Genomic DNA, 23,161 nt, shown 5'->3' on the forward strand with positions numbered 1-23,161 from the left:
AGGGTGACAAGCTTTTGAGCTTACACAGACCTCTTCTTCAGGTCTGGGAAAGGTACTCAGGCCAGGTCTACACTATAAACTCACATCAGTATAACTATGTTGCTCAGGGGCGTGAAAAATCCACAGTCCTGAGTGATGCTTTTATACCAGCCTAACCCCCCATGTAGACAGCGCTTTGTCGGCAGCAGAGCTTCTCCTGTCGCCATAGCTGTCGCCTCTCAGGAATGTATCTGAACTATGCCAGCGGGAGATGCTCTCCCATCATGGAATAACAGAATCATAGAATATCAGGGTTGGAAGAGACCTCAGGAGGTCATTTAGTCCAACCCTCTGCTCAAAGCAGGATCAGCGTCTGGTCGTCTTCACTAAAGTGCTACAGCAGCAGGGCTGCATGAAGACAAGTCCTTAGAGTGTGACAGCTAAATACAAGATGGAACAGATTGTTTAGCTTAAGTAGTTATGCTCAAATAAATGTGTTAGTCTCTAAGGTGCCACAAGTACTCCTGTTCTTTTTGCGGATACAGACTAACAGGGCTGCTACTCTGAAACTAGATAACACATATTTCAGGTGACCATTCAAGGTGCAGTGGTCCATTAACACCCCTCTAGTCATAGGGAAGAAAGAAAGTGGGGGAGGGGTTGTAGATTGTTGTAATAAATGTCTCTGTCAGTCCGTGATTTTTAGTGGCTAGCGATGTTATGAATTTAAGCTCCCAGGCTTGCCTTTCTGAAGGTGTTGTGCAGGGCTCCTATGAGGCTAAGATCAGTATAGAGTGATTACTTTGTGAAAAGTGGTCATCCACAGGTGATGTGGCGTTTTTGTCTTTCACCATTTTCCTATGTGAGTTCATTTGAAAACATAATGATTGTCTGGTTTCACCCACATAGTTGTCATTGGGGCATTGAGTGCACTGAATGAGGTACACCACATGTTGTGATAGGCATCTGTAGGACCAATAGATCTTGAAAGGCGTGTTGTGGGGAGTGCTGATCATTGTAGCAGTGGAGATATGTCTGCAGGTTTTGCATGTTATTCTGGCAGGATCTGCTGCTACTTCTAGTTGTTGTGTCCTGGTCTGTGGGCAGCTTGCTTCCGATGGCGAGGTTGGAGAGGTTGGGGGGTTATTTGAAGGCTAGAAGACCGGATTCAGGAAAGATTTCTTTCAGGGTGGCTTATTATAACAATCTGTAACCCACTGACAACCCTCCCCCCCCAAGTTCTTTTAACCTCCCCCCCTTTTTTTTCCTTCCTATGACTGGAGAGGTGTTAACAGACAACTTCACCTTGAATGGCCCTTTGAAATATGTATTAATTACTTATGCTAAACGAGCTGTTTCATCTTGTATTTAGCTGAGACTCTGAGAACAAGGCTACACTATAAAATTAAGTCGACCTAAATTACGTCGAGGTACAGCCACCTCAGTGATTGATCCTTGTGTCGGTGGTGCATGTCCTCACCTGGAGCACTTGCACTGATTTAACTGCCAGTGTGGGGCATTGTGGGATGGTTTCTGAAAGGCAGCAGCAGTCGATGTAAGCAATGCAGTGTCTACTTTAACTCTGCGTCAACCTAACTACACTGACTTGGTGCTATGCCTCTCGCGGAGGTGGAGCTATTATGTCAGTGAAGTGGGTGACTTACATCAGTGGGAGCTACATTGTGGTGTAGATACTTACAGAATTAGATTGATGTAAACTGCCTTACGTTGACTAACTCTGTAGCGTAGACCAGGCCTGAGTAAATTTGCCAGACCTGAAGAAGAGCTTGTATAGCTCGAGAGCTTGTCTTTCTCATCAACAGAAGTGGGTCCAATAAAAACTATTACCTCAGCCACCTTGTCTCCCTTGTACTTTCTAACAATTAGCTGTTGCTAAAAAGGGATAAAATCCAACAGCATTTGTAGCCTCCCCCACACGTGGGATGAAGTTTGAAAACTACATTCTAGCAGGACAAATTCATGACTGCAGAGTGCATGTCAGATGGCGCTGAGGTTCAGATGTGCAAAGTGAAATGACTGGCCCCGACCGGCACGTCAAGAAGCCTCCCACTGTGTTGAGCTTCCTGCTAGCATGTGCTGTCGCTGGTGCTTCCTGAGCTAGCGATTCCCACACCTTTGTAATTAAACACCCCAGCTTCGCCTGGCTGGGGCTGAGGGCGCGTTGTGGAGCTTTCATGTGCAGAGCCGTTTCCCTCCATTCTCCTCCCTGCTTCCAGCCTTCTCACACTGCCGCTTCTCCTTCTTTCATTTTAAGAGAAACAGAACATGTGGCTGTGGTAAGAAGAACATGAGAAGCTGCCAAAGCAAAGGGAAATACAGCTAACGGGGGTTGGAAAGGCACCCTTTTGTCTTCACTGTCCACACTCATTTTGTGTACTGGACAATGGATGGGCTCCCCTTGTACGTTTCACTTGGGCTCCCTTGGTATCGGAGGGCATAGTTCCTTCTGTCTCTTGCCCGCTCCTTCATTCAGCTGCATCTGCTCAGGGTGCTGCTGAGTCACCAACAGAGGTTCAGGATTAGGTGAGCTTTTCCTAGTGGGGCGTCTCCAGGGTTCTGTGTTCACCCCAGGCTGGCCAATCAGCTCTGACACATCCCAAGCGTCCCTCTGGCAGCAGCCTTCCGGCTAGGAGAACCCCTGGAGTCCTCCCTTCTCCAGCAAAGCAGATGGTGGAGTGGCAGTAGCAGCATTTTTGATTAATGCCCAGTGGAAGAGAGGCTGGGGAAAGGCTGGAAAACCCTCTCAGCCCCCGCCCCAGCCAGCTCCTGGAAATCCCTTCCCTCCTAGTGCTGGCACCATGGTGCTGTTGGGAGTGGCTAGGGGACTCTCTCTTTTGCTGTTTGCACAACAGAACACCAGGGAGTGGCCTGTGGACTGTGCCCAGTGCTGGCACTAGGGAGTGGATATGGCCTGGGTGTGAACGGGGTGGTTAGGAGCGTGAAAGGATCCAATGTGACTTTCCTCCACCACTACTTCTGTGAAGCACACAAACATTCTATGTTGCATGCCCTCCCCACTGCAGCACCAGACCCCACCCCTGACTTCTCTCATTAACCTCTGCCTCCCCTGGGTCTCTCAGTGCATCCCAGGCGCGTCTACACTTACAATAGTGCCCAGTGCAGCTGCGCTGCTGTAGAGCTTCCATGAAGATGCTACTGTCCCAACAGGAGAGCTTCTCCTGTCGGCGTAATTAATCCACCTCCGCGAGAGGTGGTAGCTCTGTTGAAGGCAGAAGCCCTCCTGCCAACACAGCACTGTCTATGCCGGGGGTTAGGTTGGGGTAACTGCGTCAGTCGGGGGTGGATTTTTCACACCCCGAGCAACATACTGATACTGATGTGAGTTTATTGTGTAGACCTGGCCTTAGCCTGTAAGCTACTTTTATGCCATGTATAACACTGAGCACAGTTGTCACCTACCAAGTGAAAAATAATAGTTTGCAGAAAAAAGCAACTTCTGGACCAGGCAGCTCAGAGATTGCCTCTATGAGCAGGATACAAAAATATGCGTCATATTGCCCCAGCCCTTTTTCTGTTGGTAACTGCTGCAGTCACAATGGCAGAGTCTGGCAATACCTGGAGCAATGTATCTCAAACTCCATAAACCATTCCAAGTTTAGGCGCAGCCGAAGTATAGAGAACTTAGATCAAAATTGAGCCTGCCTGGAAGCATGGGCCATGTATGTGCCACACTCAGCATTATCAATGCACTGTAACACCCTGCTGTTTCAGTCCCGGACCTCCCCCTGACCCCCCGCTGCCTCCCAGTGCTGTCGATGCTGCTCAGTCTTGAGCAATACTGAAGGCTTGTCTACACTTGCCATTTAAAGCGGAAAAAGCCCCATTTTTGTGCAAAAACCGTGGGAGCGTCTAGTTGCCAATGACTTTTTGCGGTGAAACTCAGAAGTTTCACCGCAAACAGAAAACCACCTCCATGAGAGGCGTACAGCTCTTACCGGTGATACTGTTGCGGTGATGTGCAAGTGAAGACACCTTCTTCCTGTTTACAGAGCTTTTAGCCTCCGCAGGATATCCCACTGTGCCTAGGTGACCACGCTGGCCAGCAGCTCTGCTGCTCTGACGCCAGGTAAACAGACGTCTGCCCCTCCCCCGGTAAAACCCCGGGAACTTTGAAACTCCCCTTCCTGTTTTCTTGGCAAGTGCTCACTTCTCATCCAGCCAGGTGACATGGCTGCTCCAGGGAGCAAACGATCCCCTGCTTGGAGCAATGCAGAGCTACTGGAACTGATCAGTGGTGGGGAGAGGAGGCTGTGCAGGGACCCAGGATGCCCCACGATCACCCTCCCCCCGGCCCCCAGGACCTGTCATCAAAATGGAGAGCGCTGCACTGTGTGGGATAGCTGCCCTCCCTGTGCATGTGAACACTCCCTGATGCCTGTGGAAGTAAGTGAATACACAAACCAGCCCTTTTCTTTCACCGGTTCACTATCACCATTGAAACTGACAGCGCAAAAACACCGCAAGTGTAGACATAGTCTGAGGCACTGAAAGTCATGTCCACGGAGTGCTGATCTGGGCCAGATTTGGTGATGATTTTGGGGTGACCCATCAAACTCATTTTTATTTGTGATATAACCAAGGGTTGGACTTGGATTTCCAAAGGTGAAAGACTATCTCACTCAGCCACTGTAGCACCACACCTGTTCCGGCTGCAAACTTCCTCTGCTCAGGGCTCCCACGAGTCTTCAGTTTGCCTATTTTCAATTTTATAGTAAAACTAGAAAGCAAAGGGTGAAGGTGGAAAAAATACCTTTCTCCTGTGGCCTGTGACCTCAACCTTCAGCCACTTGGCTCAGTATGGCATTCAATTTAGTGTACATAATAACTCGCCTCTGGACTTTTAAGTGAATAGCTGCCTGTGAGTAGTAGATACTCTTGTATAAATGTGTGCAGCTCCATTAAGAAGGGCAAGCATTAGGATAGACTGAGAACGGAAGTTAAAACCCAGTGGCTTGTGCTATGCAAGTCAGACATGGAGGGAGCAAAGTCTCATGATTAAAGCACAGTGTGGTGAGTTCTAAGTGCTGACTCGCTGTGTGACCGTGGGCCCAATCACTCGGTCTCTGTAAAATAGAGACAAGGATAGTTTCCTGCAGGAGAGAGGCTGCTGTGGAGTTTCTTTCATATGTATCAGGTGCTTTGAAATCTTTAGTAGAAGAGCCACTATGTAAGGAAGTAAATGGCATTCCTTTGCTATGGCACAGTATGTGAGGGAGAGACTAGATCTGTGATTTTATTTTCAGGATTTGGCAAACTGAGGCACAGTAGATGCAAGTCACAATCTCTGTGCGGTATTGTTTGTGGGCCATTATTTAAGAATTAAAATGTGGTATAAAGTTTTATTTCTTTATAAAAATGTGGGCGCTCCTTGAAGGTGCACTTGTAGCAACAGTTGATGCTGTCTTTACATTTTGACTTGAAAAAAAAGCGACCCTCTGTCGACTAGAATCAGGCGTTAACAAAAAATTGTTTCAATGAATTTGTAACGTGGAGGAATTTATTTCCTGTGCTGACATCATTTGATTGTTCAGCCTCTCTTTTGGGGATTTGCAATATGAGAGTGAATGCCGGGAGCCTGTCAACCTGATCAGCCACACCCTGCTATTTCAGTCCAGCACCCGCCCCTCCTGCCTCCCAGTGCTGCAGATGCCGCTCAGCCAGGAGCAATGTTAAGGCACTGCAACTCATGTCCGTAGAGTGCTGATCAGGACAGATTTTGTGTTGATTTTAGTGTGTGTTTAAAAGAGGACGATGTAACCCACCAAACTCATTTTTACTTGTGTTATAACCGAAACGCCAATGCTGCAGTTCTGAGCTGCCAAATGAGAACCCGTTTCACACAGCTATGTGTTGATTTTATAAATCACTTTTGAAGTTGGTCTGTTTGGGGTTTCGGAGTATCCTTGGGACCTCCCTGGCTGTTTTGCCTGGAACTAGGCTCCTAACCCAGATCCACAGATCCAAAGCATCTTTAGGGCCAAATTTCTAGAGTGGCCTCCCTTTGGCGAGCGCTTCCTCCCTAACTACTCACAAGCCTAACTACCCAACTGCAGGTGCCACGTCCTCTGGCTTGCTCCCACAGTTCGTTCAAGAGTGCAAAAATGTGATTGCAAATTTTGTAAGTGCAAATTTCGCCCACAAAAGGGGATGTCAAGCCTGAGCATTTTGAGGACTGAGCACTGGCAGCATGGTTGGGGGACTCAGATCTGTGAAGCTGGAGATCTGGTATACAGTGCATCAGCAGAGCAGGATGTGTGGGGGTGGGCGGGGGGTGGAGGGAATGGAATATCTGGAGGTCCAGATTAATGTCCATTGGTAGAACAGTGTGGGAGAAGCCAGTGCAGCACTTGTATGCATTGATCCTTATTCCAGACTTAGTTATCATTCGCTGCCTTCATTAGCATCTATTGTAATTTAGCTGGAAATTAAAATATAAATAAATAAATAAACGGAGTTCCTATCCTCAGACATTCTACTCAACAGCACAGCGAGTTGTGCTATATTGTAGGCCAGGGACAACTGCCTCATGGTGGCCCAGTATCACATACAACTGCAGTATTATCGGATGACATTTTGTCACTACACTGCCAGCGAAGTGAAAAATCAGTTCTCAGAGCTGTGTGAGTGCTGTATGCTGATTGCCAGAAAAAAATGTTATTAACAGAACCAACACAACTAGGGGAGAGGGGCCCTGTATTCCATTGTGACTCGGGCACAGTTTATAATTGTATAAACAAAACTCCAGTGGCAGGATGAAATTCCACTTTCTTGAAGACAATTGGTTGTGCAGTACAACTGACGGCACAATTTGAGGGCAGTGGGCATGGGGAGTACGTATTGTGGGCTAGGGGAGGCTATGCCTCCCCACACAGCCCGGCATGGCCCTGCCCACGCTCTGCCCCAGGCCCCCTCCTGCTTGCCATTGCCCCTTGACCCCAGCCCAGGAAGGCTGCTCGTCTTCCAGCTGGGAAGCGGGCTGGGGCTAGGGCAGCTGCAGCAGGCCTGTGACCAGGACTTGGGGTGGCTGGGGTCACCCAACGCTGGGGGGCCTCCTGGGTGCTGCAGCCACACTGGCTGGCACTGGGGATGCCAGCCCTGTGCTCAGGGGGGCTGAGGGCACTGGGGCTGAGGGCCACACAGCCTGCCTGGTGCTCGGGGGGGGCGCACACCACCCACCTGCCTGTGTGGCATTCAGGGGGGCTGCATGCTGCCCACCTGCCTGGCGCTCGGGGGCTGGGGAGAGGGGCTGGCGGCCGTGGGGAGGGAAGGGGCTCTGGGCTCCGGCAGGAGAAGGGGGTGGGAGAGGAGGGGCCTCTGGTGGGAGGGGCGGGCCCAGCTGGCCTCCCCGAGCCAGCGATTCACCTGCCACTCATGGCAGTGGGTTTGCTCAGGTGTCTGTGAGGTCAGAATTTAGCCTGCAGATATTCATATTATTGGTGAGGGCTGAAATGAACCTCAAATTCCAGAGGGAATTTTTAGTGCTGGTAGTTAGGAAGAAAACATCTCTATATTTGAATGCAGAGCACATTTGGCACCTGGAAATGGACTCCGCTTAATTTACTCAGAGCCAGAGAAGGGCTCAAACAAGCCCTCCTACCCCAATCTAAGCAGTTTAGGGGAAGAGCTGTGGAATTTGAACCTTTGATTTGAATTGTTGAAATCCAGATCTGAACTGTGAGGCTCATCTCAGCTCTGCTGCACCCACCTAGAGCTGTGCTCTCCCTGATGCCTGCGTGGCTGACGTAAAGAAGCCTGTGATTTCCTGCATGCCGTCACACAGGCAGAAGGGAGAACCTTCATCATGAACATGCATGTCACCATCTTAGTGAACCTGCCGAGTGAGGTTAACCAAGCCACTAAGGACTTCTCTACCCGTTGGGACTGGGTTTGTGTACCATTTCTGTTACCAGGCAAACAGCTCCATCAGGGCACCCGGGGTCAGTCCTGTGCTAACACTGCTGAGATGGCATTTTAATGTATTCATTTAATAATCACAGTGTGTTGTTGTTTTTCAGACTGAATTAAACCCTGAGCAAAAAAAGGAGGCAGCCCATCACAATTAAAGAAAATCAGTTCCACTGTAAGTAATCTCTGTTTTGTTTTAATGATTTAAAGTGGGTATAAGTAGAATATATATTCTGCCCTTCATACTGAAACAGTAGGACTTGTGTTTCTATTTGGTTGGTTGCTTTAGCTCTTTGCTCCAATATTTCTAGAGACATTTGCCAGATAAGCTTACTAAGAATGTAACTAATTCAACATCACGTTAGCTTGTTTAACTTGTATTATTGAGTCCAGTTACAAAAAATAATGACAGAAGCTGTGCTAAAGCTGTGCTAATGCTTGGGATCACGGGTAACATTATAATTCCCTCTTGGTCACAAATACTTCTCTTTGAAAGTCTATGGCAGCACATCTTCTGTCACTCAAACTCATGTGCAAGAACGAGTTCTCAGGAACATACAATACAGGAAGCAGAGAGTACTGTACTTACGACTCCATATGCTTTATTCATAGCTTGTGTCTTGCTTTTGTGTGGAAATATCTTACCATGTTTCACAGGGAAAAAAGAGACAAGATCCTCTTGCCGTATATTTCGTTATATACGGGGAAAGAACTCATTGACCTTCTGTGAACTTCATTCAGAAGCCAAGATTGTTTGTTATGATTCCTCAGTGGGAATACATATAGCAGAGGCAGAGTTTCCACTGGAAGAACTTCAGACTAAGCAGGATGGATCTTGCTTTAGCTGAAACACACCCTAATAGATGAGAAAATAATTCCTTCTGTAGGGATGTTCCTTACAGCAGAGTTTTGTCACCTACAGCGTTTTGAAGAACAAGTTTCATTAGGGCTTTCAGTTTAAACTGAAAACAATTTATAAAACAACACAGGTTGCAAGTTTTCAAGAATCACTTTTTCAAAATAAACTTGGGGACAAAAAAAAAACACCCCTCCCAAAACCAACCAACCAACCAAAAATAAAACAAAACAAAAATCCTCAAACTCAGCAGAAAATGGTCTGTCTCCTTTAAAGGTACTTTAAATGAAATTCCCATCCCGATCATAAGTCAGCTGTGAGTTACAGCCTATGGCACTCCTCATGCTGTGGGTCTCACCCCAAGTGCACCGTGTATTGGAGTACACACATAAGATGACATTCTCCCCTGTGCTGGGGGCAAGCACTGGGTATAGGCACTACTCAAGTCCTGCTTAAGCCCTGTTTTGAAGGCTTGGATGACTTTTTAGTGGTTTATGGACCTTGTGACTGGCCCTCTGCACAGGGGTGAGTTCCAGCCACATGCAGGAATGTAAGATGCAAACAATAAATGAGACTGTTTAAAAAAGCATTTATAAGTACTGTATTTTGTAAAAAATTCTGAGTGGAATTCTGGTCCCATTGAAGTCAGTGGGAATTTTGTTACTGACTTCAGCGAGGACAGAACATCACTCTTTATGTTTGCCACTGCTAATGAAGCAGCCAATTTCTCTTCAGATATACCTGTTCTTACTTCGAATAAACCTATCTAGGGAGATACAAAGTTCTAATGCAGCCAGGCATTTTTCAGATACGGAAAATGAATAAAAATAACAACCAAAACCTCTAGCTTGAATGACTGTGTTTCGTATTTCCCCAGAGACATTCAAAAGTAGCTAAGATGTAGGTGTCATCAGATCAAAGTCTTCTTAAAGATCTGTTGACGTAGTGGCAATACAGTGTTCTGCTTTGCAGTAGTGTTGGGAAATCACAAAGGGAGTGAAGGGAAATAGACCATGTACCACGGGAGAAAGCAGAGGGGTGAACAGAGAGTTTGGGGCGAATAGAAAAGACTCAGAGGAAAAGAGGGGCTGCTTTTCAAAGAACGAGAGGGGAGAAAATTAATACAAAACAGATTGAATAGTATAGCAAGATCAGGATAAAAAAGAAAATGGCATAGTGATGGACAGTATATGTTGGAGAATGGAAAGAGTTTGGGACAGCAATTTGAAGACGGGACTAATCAAGAAAATAAATCTGACCTGATTCCCCCTTCCACTGTGGCCACTGGGGTACAAAGCAGGTGAATTCTGTCTGGAAGTGGCCAGTGGAGAATTTCCCTTGTGTATGGGAATTCTCTGCTGGTGTTAAGTCAGAGTCAGAATATCCACCTCCTGCACCAGCCACCTCCTTTTCTCCTCCAGCATGAGTGCCATGTTGGCAGAAGAAGAGAACATGAGGGAACAGAACTCTGCTACATTTCTTCTCTACTGGCATAATGTAGAGCAGCTCCTCGGCTGCTCGAACTTATCTCAGAGCTAGGGAGTGGAGGGTCAGACAACCAAAACCAGTTCCTGAGAGGCACCCCACACACTACTTTATCCTGTGCCAAGCAGAGTTCAGACACGGGGAAAACCTTGCCCCCTACTTTTAGGTTAATGAAATTTGTTTAATTTATTCTTGCTCCTTTATTTATTGTTCTTTCCCTGGAGAATTATAATTCTAGGGCATGGGGATTGGTTTTAGAGCTTTTTTTTCTGTTAACATTGCCCACTACTTTGGATACAGTCATTCAGTAACTGAAGAAAAAGGTAGAAAGTATCTTTAATTTCTCCAGAATGCCCACACCTGATGAATTGTCCATTGATTGGTTTTTTTAAATGTTAACTGCCATGCAAAGATCCCAGCGGAAACAGCTGGGCTCTACTTCATTGGAGGAGGCTAGAGATTTTGTTTGAGTTGACACAACGAATCATCTCAAAACCCCTCCCCCAAATCACAAAGGTGTCATTGTCAATAAATAAATTAATGAAGATATCCTATCTCCTAAAACTGGAAGGGACCTTGAAAGTCATTGCGTCCAGCCCCCTGCCTTCACTAGCAGGACCAAGTACTGATTTTCCCTGGGTTTAGCAGGCCAATGCTCAAACCACTGAGCTATCCGTCCCACACAGAGTTGTGATCATGGAGGTCATAGGAGAAAGCAAAATGCAGACTTCTTTTTGGCCTGTCACAAAGTGCTGTAGCTGGCAGTTTTTAATGCATGGGGTTGAGCTTGTGGGAGAGAGAGAGAGAGAGAGAGCTCACAGCTTTCTTAAAAAGTCTCTGCTTAGATCCATTTCCAGCAAACTAAAGTAGTAAGAAAAGAAATGCCAGACTGCTTCTGTCTTATCTTACTGGTGTGCTGAGCAAAGAGCACTGATTTTAAACAAAAAGTAACACTATCACTTCATTTACAGGACATTTTGAAATCTTGTAGCAGCACCATGTTCATGATGCAGAATGTTCACTAAATCAGAGAAATGAGGCTGAAGTTGATTCTCTCCATTGGAATCTGGGGACTTGGGTCTGTCACATCCCACGTTCTCCTTTCACACTCCCATGATCCATCTGTGCACTGTAAATGTAAATATGACTAGAAGCTGGTGGCTAAATTAATGTTCTGTTCCACAGACTACAGCTGGCATGAGGGCACCACAGAGGGGCAGATGTGTCGAAACTACAATGCACTGGTGTAAGTCTAGAAATGACCCCAGAGCAGGGTACTTCTTAAGATTGTGACAAGCGTGAAAAGGACATGCGGTTAATCATCAGTGATGAGTGTTCCGCCTCAAGCAGACTGGTCCTAGCTGGTGTTAGTCAGATATTTGCTGGGAGCCAGGACCGTTTAAAAAGGTTTCAAAACTATAATGAATTGCTCCTTTTAGCAACAAACTTGTGAATAAAATAAGGCAGCCTCTTTAGCTTGCTGTTGCAAGTCTGCGAGGTGCTCAGCAGATAGTGGAAGGGCATGAAGCTCTAGGAGAAATGTGAGCACCTAGCAGAATCCATGTGTAGACGAAAGGAAGGAAGTCTCAAGTGTGGGCTCTCAAAGGTCCTGTCTACACTAGAAAGAAAGGTATTTTGATTTTGTTTAAATGTGCTAGCTTTAAGCGGTGTTTAAAAATGTGCTAGCAGCTAGTGTGGATAGTGTTTGACCCTTTCCAGAACAAGCCAGCTGGTTGTGATGAATGCTAGGATGTGCTACGTTTTTCAGTTCCATTAATTAAAAATGGTAGCTGGCAGGTTTTTAAAATAACACCTTTGTGTTCTAATTGAGACAGGGTCTCACTCACAGAGACAATGGGATGGTCAAACACAACCATCAGCTAAGCAGCATGTTCCCCTGTTGAGCCTCACTGCTGTTATTTGCAGTAGTGAACTGGGGACTGGGGAGCAGTGCTCTCGGTAGCACAGGATGGGGATTCCTCGTACCCCCCACCCAGCTCAGCACCGTTCACCTCATGCTCACATATAAACACATTTCATCTGGGTGGGATCAAGCTCTTAAGTAGCAGCATTTTTATTAAGATGTTTTATTAAAATCAATTGAACCCTCTTCATAGAATCATAGAACTGGAAGGGACCTCGAGAGGTCATCTAGTCCAGTCCCCTGCACTCATGGCAGACTAAGTATTATCTAGACCATCCCTGACAGATGTTTGTCCAACCTGCTCTTAAAAATCTCCCATGATGGAGATTCCACAACCTCCCTAAGCAATTTATTCCAGTGCTTAGCCTTGAGGCTCACACACAACCATTAGCATGCAAAGGCTCACCCAGCAAGGTTACAGGAATGCTCTCCCAGCCACTCAGGAACTGTTTACAGGACGACACCCGCAAATCCCCCAGCCCCAGCCTTGCACCCCAGAAATGTGTATATTACACTATTCAAGACCGTCTTGATCAGTGTAAACTCATTAATTAGTTCATAATTTCATCAAAGGAAATTATCATGCCACAACCTTTGTTAATCTGAGTAGAGATTCCCCCAGACACTTCAACCCAAAACACAGTGGTTGAGATAAAATATTAAAACAAGCTTATTAACTATGGAATGACTGGGATCCCAGGGGAGCCACACTGAGGTTTCTCAATTAAGGTGAACTGCAAAGAATGGGGCAGACAATCCCCAAAGCTGGTGGATATTCCAATACTTAGATTTACCAAACCAGCACAAAACAGCTTCTGTATTACCTTACTGGTTACCCAGAAGCCAACAACATAGTTCCCTTAAAGCAACCCAGCCTCAGGCCTCCACCCAGACACCCAAGTCAAATATGATGAGGATCACTGAAAACCTTATTCATCATATAGGAAAGTTCTACCAATCCCAACGGATTGGACACATTACCTCCCAAGTTAATTAATATTCCAGTTTTTACCCAAACACATGCTTACAGCCAATTCTTGTTAACTAAACTAAAAATTATTAAAAAAGAAAAGAGAGAGTATTGGTTAAAAGATCAATATACATGTAGACATGAGTACAGTTCTGATATCAGATTCATAGTAGAGATGATGAGCTTTGTAGTTGCAAAGAGTTCTTTCAGGATTAGTCCATAGGTTATAGTCCAATATTCATATTCACGGTGATGCAGATAGGAATGGAGATCTCAGTCTTATGACTTAAGCTTCACTACATGAAGCATCAAGCAGATCTGAGCTAAAAAGGATCAGGACCCAAAGGTTTTTATACAGTTTCAGGCCTTCTTTTGACAGCTTGAAGTCCTTAGGCGAACAATAGGCAATCATGGAGACTCTGAAGTAGACCTATTTCCTAAGCATCACCAGTAATTAGCTATAGGGATTAACATAAGGCAATTACCTATTTTCCACCATTCACAGGTGATTTGCTATACATTTCAAAGAGAGATGAATACATTGATATCACTCTATCTACAGTTGATTTAAATGTTAATATTTCCTTTTGATCTCTGAATTAACAGAATACAGCATAGACAGGGACTGTTTGACTACCTTGTTAACCTCTAACAAGATATGAGTACACACATACAATTAGTATCACCTCTAAATTCTAACAATATAGGTTTGCATTTCAAAGTTCTAGCCTATCTGCCATGGAATGGCTCTAATTACCATTTGCATACTTTTCTAACATGTCTCTAAAGGTTGGCTCGGGGTCATTTGCCCTGCAGGATGCTTAACCCTTTCTGGCCATGCGTCACACTTTGTGTAAGATTCATTGCAATTATATAACAGTGGTAGCAACAATGATTTGTATGATCATATTCCAATCAGATAATGTCACATATGGAAAGATAGATTTTAAGTGATTATAAGTGATACAGGCATAAAAAGTCAGAATTGGTTACAAAAGGAAATAAAATGATAGAATCACAATCTAATGCTTAAACTTTACCAAGATAAGTAAAATTTGAAGCAAGCGACTTTCTCACCAGACCAGATGCTGCAGGCAGTTTACAGTTCATAGTTCTTAGTTTGCAGGCTGGATCCCCTTACAGCCTGGGACCATTCCTCTAGTTCAATGATGCTTCTTTGTCTTTCGAACGATCTTGCTCTGTGAATAGAGGTGAGGGGAGGAGAGGTAATTTGTGTGTAGTGTATTCTCCCTTTTTATACCCCAACTCCTCGTACTGGAAAAATCCTTGCTATGTCATGGGGTTAGGCAGTCCTATTGCCTACTTGCCTTACAATCAGTCCTTCATATGAATTGCAAATTCTTGCTTGCACCTTCTATGTATGTGCAGCTTGACATTCAAGGCCTTTGTTTATTGTCCTTTGTTATCTCTGAGGGACTAGTCTGTGGGTGTTTCCCAGACTCACAATATGTTTTAGTAACAAACCTATAGCAAAATCTCATATTTCCATATACAATGTTGATGCACAGATTTTAACAGGACAACGATATTCAGCAAATTATGACTTTTCAAATGATACCTCACAAGGCATACTTTGTACAAAATATATCATAATGACACATAAAAGTGGTGAATGTGGAGGTTACAGGGTATTATTTTGAGGTACAGTGTGTCACAACATTGTACTTACCAATTGTTCCTACTTAAGAGACACAATCCCTGTTTCTCACAAGACACTGGCCATCTTCCATTCCATCTCTCTGAGAAGCTCTCCTATTTCAGTAAAGGCTGAATATGTCTTGCCAAACATTCTCTTTAAAAACTTTTGGTTTGTTGACTGACAGTAGGTTAACAGCGTCTCATATCCAAGTTCACTGTAAGTGGATTGCCCTATATACGCAATTTACCTGATTTACTTCATTTGGAGTTATGGGTGCTCAGCACCTCTGAAAATCAGACTTCTTATTTAGGTGACTAAATTTAGGCACTCAGGTTTGAAAATTGCAGCCTACATATTCAGAATATGCTCTAAATAAGGATATTGCAGATGGGAGAGAACTGTAACCTCTATGCATATGTTTAAAAAAATGTGATATAATACCGCTAATGCAGTTAACTCCAGTGACTGGAGAGAGTCTCAGAGACATGCTCCAAACAGCTGTATTATTCCTTAAAGTCCTTTAACATGCTGAAAGCTCACGGAGCTAAGTTCCTCTCTTATACTGACATGTACAGGTATCCATTGCAGGCAGGGCCGGCTCCAGGCACCAGCTGAGCAAGCTCGTGCTTGGGGCGGCAGATTCTACGGGGCGGCATTCTGCCCAATCCTAGGGCGGCACAGCCACTGTTTTTGTTTGTTTTTGTTTTGTTTTGTTTTGTTTTGTTTTGTTCGCCGATCCGGCCGCCCTGTAGGGGGCAGCGGCGCGGAGGAGGGGAGTGCCCTGCTTGGAGCGGGCTGCACGTTCCGTCTGCCCCAGCCGGTGCTAGGTCTGTTGCAAGCCCAGCAGGGCAGCCCGTGTCCTTCCCTCCCCGCCGACCGGAGCGGCGCGGAGCCCTCCCGTCAGGTGGCATGGCAGTCGGGGCCGCGTGGCGAGCGCCCCTCTGAAGCCCTGGCCGCCCCCCTTCTCTCTCTCCCCCCGCTCCCTCCCCCTCCCCCAGCTAGCCGGGGAACGTCTGCAGCACAGGGAGTCCCCCTGTACCCTGGCTCCATCCGCGCTGCAGGTTGTTGTTTTTTTTTCCTGCTTTGCCGCTCTTGCCGCACTGCAGGGTTTTTTTGTTGTTTTTTTGTTGTTGTTTTTTTGCTTTGCCATTCTGGCTGCCCCAATTTTTTTTTTTTTTTTTTTGCTTGGGGCGGCAAAAAAGCCAGAGCCGGCCCTGATTGCAGGGTGGTGGAATTCCAAAGATTCTGGGAGTTGCTGTTCACCGTTGCCCCGTGTCCCCACACCTGGCAGACAAGTCCATGCACTTAGAAATCAAAAACTTGTGAATTACAGCCAGGTTGTAAGAGGAATGGAGAGGCTGAGAGCAGTGGCAATGGCCCTTCAGCAACAGAGGAAGCTAAATATTGGAGTATGATGAATATGCGAGATGTCTAGGAATATGAAAAGCATTGCAATTATATTGTTTAGGTGCCTAGAGTAATGACAAAAAAACAAGTGAGGTGTCCCCATTATTCTGAATTTTAATCTCACTGTAGTCTCAAAGATTAAGTGTGAATGACAGTTATGATAATGTATACTGATCTGAGAATGTGGTATACCAGTCAAGGGGTCAGTTTTCAAATGTGGTCATGTAAATAGGACATCCCAAGCCCACACTGGGTTGTTAAAATCAGGGCCGGTTCCAGGCACCAGCTTAGCAAGCTGGTGCTTGGGGCGGCCCAATGGAAGGAGGCGGCACGTTTGGGTCTTTGGCGGCGGGTCCCTCAGTCCTTCTCGGAGGGACGGACCGGCCGTCGAATTGCCGCCAAAGAATGATGCGGTGCGGGAGAGCAGACGCCGATTGCGGCTTTTGTTTTTTTCTCTCTTCGCCGCTTGGGGTGGCAAAAAAGCTGGAGCCGGCCCTGGTTAAAATGGTAGGCCCATAAATCTAGCATTTACGCACACAGTGCCAACGTGAGCAACCCCATATTTGAGATATGGGCATCCGACAGGAGCAGCACTAAAATAGGACTCCCTGTCATTATCTATTAGGGAAAAAAAATGATAAACTCAGGGAGCTTACTTAAAGGGACACAGTCAATTTAAGAAAATATTCTGTATGTTTTTTTTTTTACATACTGTTATAACTAGTGACACCTAAGATTATTGCAGCATTAAGAGACTTTAGAAGGAGAGAGATTGTTCTCTGTTTTTCAGTGTGTTTACTTGGTGCATTTGCTAATACTTTGTATGTACTTAGTTCCATGGTTTTCTTTGTATAGTCCATTAAATTAGGTAGGAAAATGTGATTGTAAAAATTGGCAGGGGGTGAGGGAGAAGTCAAGCAGGTGTAAGATCTGAAATTACTTTTAACTCATTTTTTTTAAATACTGTGACTAGATTTCAAGTTGTTTGTATCCCTCTAGCTTTAGTTATTGTTACAGTGCCTGGGTATGCATGTATTGAAAAGAGAGTAGATCCCTGAGTTTTCACAGCAGTAATATTTAGGTTTGCATTTTCACTAAAAATGTTTAAAATGGTATGAATTAGTTGAACTATTATGAATTTTCTTTTGTATAGAATGTTGTTATCCTCTATAAAAATATAACAGTATTTAATTGGTGAAATATGAATGCTGCAGTAATTTGTGTGTTTGTTTTTGTGTCTTGGTTGTTGTAATTACAGAAAGGTGGAGAATACTTTTTCAAGGCCTTTGAACTCAAAAGTGGAAGAGCAGGAAGACACAGGGAACACACACCATTCAGTGTTATTTTCCTTGCAAAGGAAAACGATGATTATGAGATGAGCGCTAAAGTCTCAAGTTTTCAAAGGTTTGCATAACAAACAAGAGACACATTGTGGGTTGCTTCTTGACTTTGAAGGCTTGCCACTGTCAACTGAAATAAAATGGCAAGATTTAAAGCCTTAACCAAGTTCACAAGGAAAACATTTGGACTAAAAGTTTTGGAAAGTTTTCTCTCTTTGAAGTAGTTTGTCATGCGTTACCAATGTGAACTTTATTGACCCTGAAACATTTTTTTGAATCAAATAGCAACTAGTGATACTTTAGTAAAATCTTATATCAACAACCATCTCTTGGTAGCTCCAGCTTCATAGCAAATGCAGGCAAAGCAGGGAATCTACAGAGGAGACCTTTATTATTCATAAATGAAGCCTGCCAAAACCTGCCCAAAATAGCATTCAAAGACCCTTTTAAGGTCATGGATCCTGAACAAAGCCAGAAAAGCACAAAAAAGGCCGAGGAAAGTCCCAGAAAGAGGCTTACCAAAGGAGAGGCTTTCCAATCCAGTATTTCATCTGCCTCTGCGTATCAGGGCAGCTCTGCTTCTTCGCAAGCAACCCCTCTTCGTGATATCATACCACAGCAGCACTTTTCTGGCTCCTTGCCAATTCCAAGAGAGGAATCTCAGGAGAAAACTGGACATCAGAAGCAACCCAAGCATTCCTCTTTTGAGCACTCTCCCCACGTTTCACAGCTTCAGCAGCATCCACTATCACCAGCATTTATGTCTCCTGGAAAACCAGAGCAGATCCTTGAAGGGCCCACATGGCAGCTAGTCGATCCAGTAAGACCGGGTCCTTCTGGCTCTTTTTCATCACCTGGGCTTCATTCTCATCACAGCCAGCTCATACCTTCCCATTCACCAATCCTGCCTGGAGAGGACATGCCATCCGTTCAAAAAGTCTATATCCCTCGACCGTCCCAAGTTTCCTTAAAACAAACTGAGGAAGTGCACAAGAAGGAGAAGAAACCTCAGAAGCCAGGCAAATACATTTGTCAGTACTGCAGTAGGCCTTGTGCAAAGCCAAGTGTACTCCAGAAACATATCAGATCACACACCGGTGAGCGGCCATACCCTTGCATTCCATGTGGCTTTTCTTTTAAGACTAAAAGCAATTTGTATAAACACAGGAAGTCTCATGCTCATAGAATAAAAGCGGGGCTGGCCTCAGGAATTGGAGCAGAGATGTATCCTTCCAGTTTGGAAATGGAAAGGATCGGTGGGGAGGAATTTGAAGAACCTACTGAAGGAGAAAGCACAGATTCAGAAGAGGAGACAAGTGCAATGTCAGGTCATTCAGTAGAACTATCACCCAGGCGAAAGCACACCCTGTTATCTAGTAGTTTGCATAGTCTAGGAAGCCAAGGTTCCAGCCACGACCGGTGTTCATTATCCCATTCCAGTATGTCTCAGTCTCTTGAGGACAACACGCAGTTTGTGGAGCCTTCATCTGATCATGCTTTGAGCCACAAATCAGAAGATACACATACTATAAAACAGAAGCTTGCACTCCGATTAAGTGAAAGGAAGAAAGTGATAGATGAGCAGGCATTCCTTAGCCCTGGCAGTAAAGGAAGTACAGAGTCAGGCTACTTCTCGCGATCAGAAAGTGCAGAACAACAGATCAGCCCGCCAAATACAAATGCAAAATCTTACGCAGAAATTATTTTTGGGAAATGTGGGAGAATTGGGCAAAGGACAGCAATGTTAGCTGCAACCACAACCCAGGGGTTTCCGCACGTGTCCACTGAAGATAAACCTAGCATGGTACCATTGTCTGTGCCTAGAACACAGGTTATTGAACACATCACTAAGCTAATTACAATTAATGAAGCTGTTGTAGATACCAGTGAAATAGATAGCGTGAAGCCTAGAAGAAGTTCGTTATCTAGACGTAGCAGCATTGAATCTCCAAAGTCTGGTGTATATAGAGAACCATTTCAGTTTGACAGCAAGTCTGGTTCCAGTAGCCAGTTGAATGCATCAAAATCATTGACATCCCACGGTGAAAAAATTAAGCCTGAACAATCATTGTTATCACTTCAGCAATCCCACAGTGCCACAGAGACAGTGCCTCTCCTAAGAAGCCACTCAATGCCTTCTGCTGCCTGCACTATAAGCTCCCCTCAGACCTTTAGAGGTAGTTATTCATTTGACGACCACATCATGGAATCGGATGTCGTAAGCCGCAGTCAAGTGTTTTCTTCACATCCTCGAATGCTAAAACGACAACCAGCCATTGAGCTGCCTTTGGGAATGGAATATGGTTCAGAGGAGGTTAGCTCAGTAAGCAAAGACACCGGTTCCAAACCTGCCGAAGAACAAGAAATCAAGGAAAGTGATCTGACCAGAAAGTCAAGGAAGGGTCCAAAAGTTAAAGGGTTCATTTACGAGTGTAATATCTGTGGTGCTCGATACAAGAAAAGGGATAATTATGAAGCGCATAAGAAATATTACTGTTCAGAACTTCAGATCTCGAAGCCTCGTTCTTCCAGTTCCCATACCTCTGCAGACACTGAGAAAAGTCTTGTGGATCCTGATACATGGCCGCAGATGATGCATTACAAGCTGGGGACCGGTTTAGAGCTTACTCCACTCAGAAAAAGACGAAAAGAGAAGAGCCTTGGTGATGACGAGGACCCTCCAGCTTTTGAGTTGCCTGAAACTCCCTCATCCAGCATGAGGCCAGTAAGTCAGTTTACTAACCCAGCATCATCAGATGTTGCTTTGAACTTACCCCGTGAGTCCATTAAGTCACCAGCCGATACAGGTAAAGCCGTGCCGCTCACCGAAGTCAGTGCTGGCTTTCACTCCAGAACTACAAAGCCAGCTTCTAGTGCAGAAAGCAAAGAGAGAAGAAAAACTTCAAAAGAGATCTCTGTCATCCAGCATACAAGTTCCTTCGAGAAGTCTGACTCTATAGAACAGCTGAGCGGCTTGGAAGCAGAAGAAAAACCTCTACCACAGTATTCATCTCAGCCAGCAATGCAGCACAGGAGGCCATCTCATTCCCTGCAGCCAAAGCTGGTACGCCAACCCAACATCCAGGTCCCCGAGATTCTTGTCACTGAAGAGCCCGATAGACCTGAAACCGAGCCTGAGCCACCTCCTAAAGAGCCAGAAAAAACGGAGGAATTTCAGTGGCCTCAGAGAAGCCAAACTCTCTCCCAGCTGCCCGCTGAGAAACTCCCACCCAAAAAGAAAAGGCTGCGGCTGGCAGAAATGGCTCAGTCTTCTGGAGAGTCCAGTTTTGAGTCTGTCTCCCTGACGAGAAGTCCAAGTCAGGAAAGTAGTATATCCCACGGCTCCAGCCATTCCCTTTCATTTGATCGTGAAGAATACAGTAAATCCGAGGCTGTCAGCCAGCCCTCCGAATCCCATACTAAACCCCTTGGCATTGGCTCACATATGTTAATGGTACCGAGCCACCATCATCATTCCAGGGAAATGCGAAGATCTGCTTCAGAGCAGACCCCTAATGTGTCTCATCCTTCTCAGATGTCGGAGCCCCGTAGTAAATCATTTGACTATGGGAGCTTGTCGTCCTCTTCTGCTTCAACACCTGGTCCTACACTTCCCTCGGCTCCACAGGAGAGGAGGAAGTGCTTTCTGGTTAGGCAAGCATCTCTCACCAGGCATCCAGAGCATGAGACAGACTCAGCCCCAAAAGGAAGGCAAGAGACAGAAGAACCATTGCCTTCTTCCAGTAAATCTCCTGCCACCAGTTTGCCCCATCAGCCGACATCTTCGTCGTCCTCATCCTCACACGGAGATAAGAGTCAGCCAAAAGATAGCCCTCAGCATGTGTACAGCCAGCCATACTCTGAGGCGCTGCAGGTGTTTCATCATCCAATGCCACAACTAGCCCTGCATGAAAAACAGCGTATGTCCCCACAAGCATCTCTCTTCCCTTTCCAGCACCTTCTGCCGCAGCCAGGACAGTCTGCAGAGCTTTTCTCCACTCATACGATGTCCGACATCCTCTCTGCTCAGTTTCCTATGCCACAGATTCCTCCCTCTATATTTCAGACACCACCACTTCCTCTCCAGCAGGCTCTTCTCCACCCAGGCCAGCTTCACATTGTCCCTCCGTTAATGTCACATCCAGCAGAAGTACCATTCAGGCAGCACTCTTCATTCTTACCTGTCCATTACCCGGGCTCCTCACCACTCCCTTCTGCATTTTTTCTACCTCTACAGTCTCCGTTTGCTCTCCAGTTGCCAGGTGAGGTTGGTGGCCATTTACCGCAGATCAAATCCAGTGTCTCTCCACCAGCCGGGGCCTCCAGCCTTTCTCCATGCACAGAATACAGCTCCGACAGCAGGTTACATCCTTTGACCTGCACAGCCAGCCCTTCTGCCTCAGTCTCCACATCTCAGCTGATGGTTCCTACATGTCCGGATCCTATGGTATCACTTGTAGTCCCCGTTCGCATTCAGACTAACATGCCAACCTATGGGAATGCAATGTATACTACTCTTTCTCAAATCCTAGTCACTCAGTCCCAGTGTAGTCCATCTTCTATTGTCCTTCCAAAGTTTGATGATCGCCAACCGAAGGGTGCCCTGGTGTGCAGCGCTGATGTTCATGGAATAGGCTTCGATTTGGCACAGATGATCACAGAGGATCAAAGAAGCATCTTCCAGACTCCGTATCTGAGAGTGCCATTGCCATTACCAGAAAGGAAGGGCTATATGCCACTCACCTCCCCATCAGAAAGTGTTCTGGGATTGGAAGGGGGCTCATCAACAGTTGGTGGAAGCAAGCGGATGCTCTCTCCAGCTGGTAGCCTGGAGCTGACGATGGAAACACAGCAGCAGAAAAGAGTGAAAGAGGAGGAAGTCTCTGAAGTGGAAGAAAAGTTGGAAGTGGTGAAGCCACCCAGTACAATAGAGGAGGGGAAAAAGCAGGATAGATCTCACTTTCTGGCAGAGAGCCAAGGCCGGTTTGAGGTTGAAACTCCACCTAATTTGTCCTCTGAGCAATCCGAGCCAAAGGAAATCCCAAGTACTATGCCACCAGCCTTGCCATATTCAGGTGCTTTGAGCTTTGAGGCACTGGAGGAATACACACCACAAGCTGGCAAGCAGTTCCGAAGCAAGACACCTTTGCAGACAGTAAAGAAGGAAGACTCCAAAGAGCTGGCGGAACACCCCCTACCAAATCCTCCGAGCCCAGCACCTCATTCTGATGTCACACAAAGTGCAATGAAGTCTCGAGAAGGTACAGATCTGAAGAAGGTATTTCAGTTCCCCAGTCTCCACACAACTACTAATGTCAGTTGGTGCTATTTAAACTACATAAAGCCAAATCACGTCCAGCAAGTCGACCGAAGGTCCTCAGTGTATGCCAGCTGGTGCATTAGCTTGTATAATCCCAACCTCCCGGGTATATCCACTAAAGCAGCCCTCTCACTCCTGAGATCCAAGCAGAAGGTGTGCAAAGAAATCTATACCATGGCTACAGCTCCACGTCCAGAGACAGGCAGGCTTGTGCCGTCCAGCTCCAGGAAGCCAAAAATGACGGAGGTAAGAAAAGTGTTGTTTTTCTCCTAT

General features: G+C 45.8%; 1 protein-coding gene across 6 annotated transcripts in view; it reads left to right on the forward strand.

Moving 5' to 3' along the window:
• Window positions 1-23,161, forward strand: part of HIVEP3 (HIVEP zinc finger 3) — a 422,183-nt gene that overhangs the window by 308,556 nt on the left and 90,466 nt on the right. For 4 of the 6 annotated variants that reach the window (XM_034753789.1, XM_034753788.1, XM_034753785.1 and 1 more), the window contains 2 exons: window positions 8,037-8,101; window positions 17,487-23,134. In XM_034753789.1, the coding sequence (XP_034609680.1) occupies window positions 18,023-23,134 (5,112 nt within the window). In that variant the 5' untranslated portion in view covers window positions 8,037-8,101; window positions 17,487-18,022. Of the gene's footprint in view, window positions 1-8,036; window positions 8,102-11,372; window positions 11,514-17,486; window positions 23,135-23,161 lie in introns of those variants that run through there. The other 2 variants (XM_034753790.1, XM_034753791.1) reach the window with 2 other exon arrangements.

This window comes from Trachemys scripta, chromosome 20 (assembly GCF_013100865.1).
Source record: "Trachemys scripta elegans isolate TJP31775 chromosome 20, CAS_Tse_1.0, whole genome shotgun sequence".
Taxonomy (NCBI): domain Eukaryota; kingdom Metazoa; phylum Chordata; order Testudines; family Emydidae; genus Trachemys; species Trachemys scripta.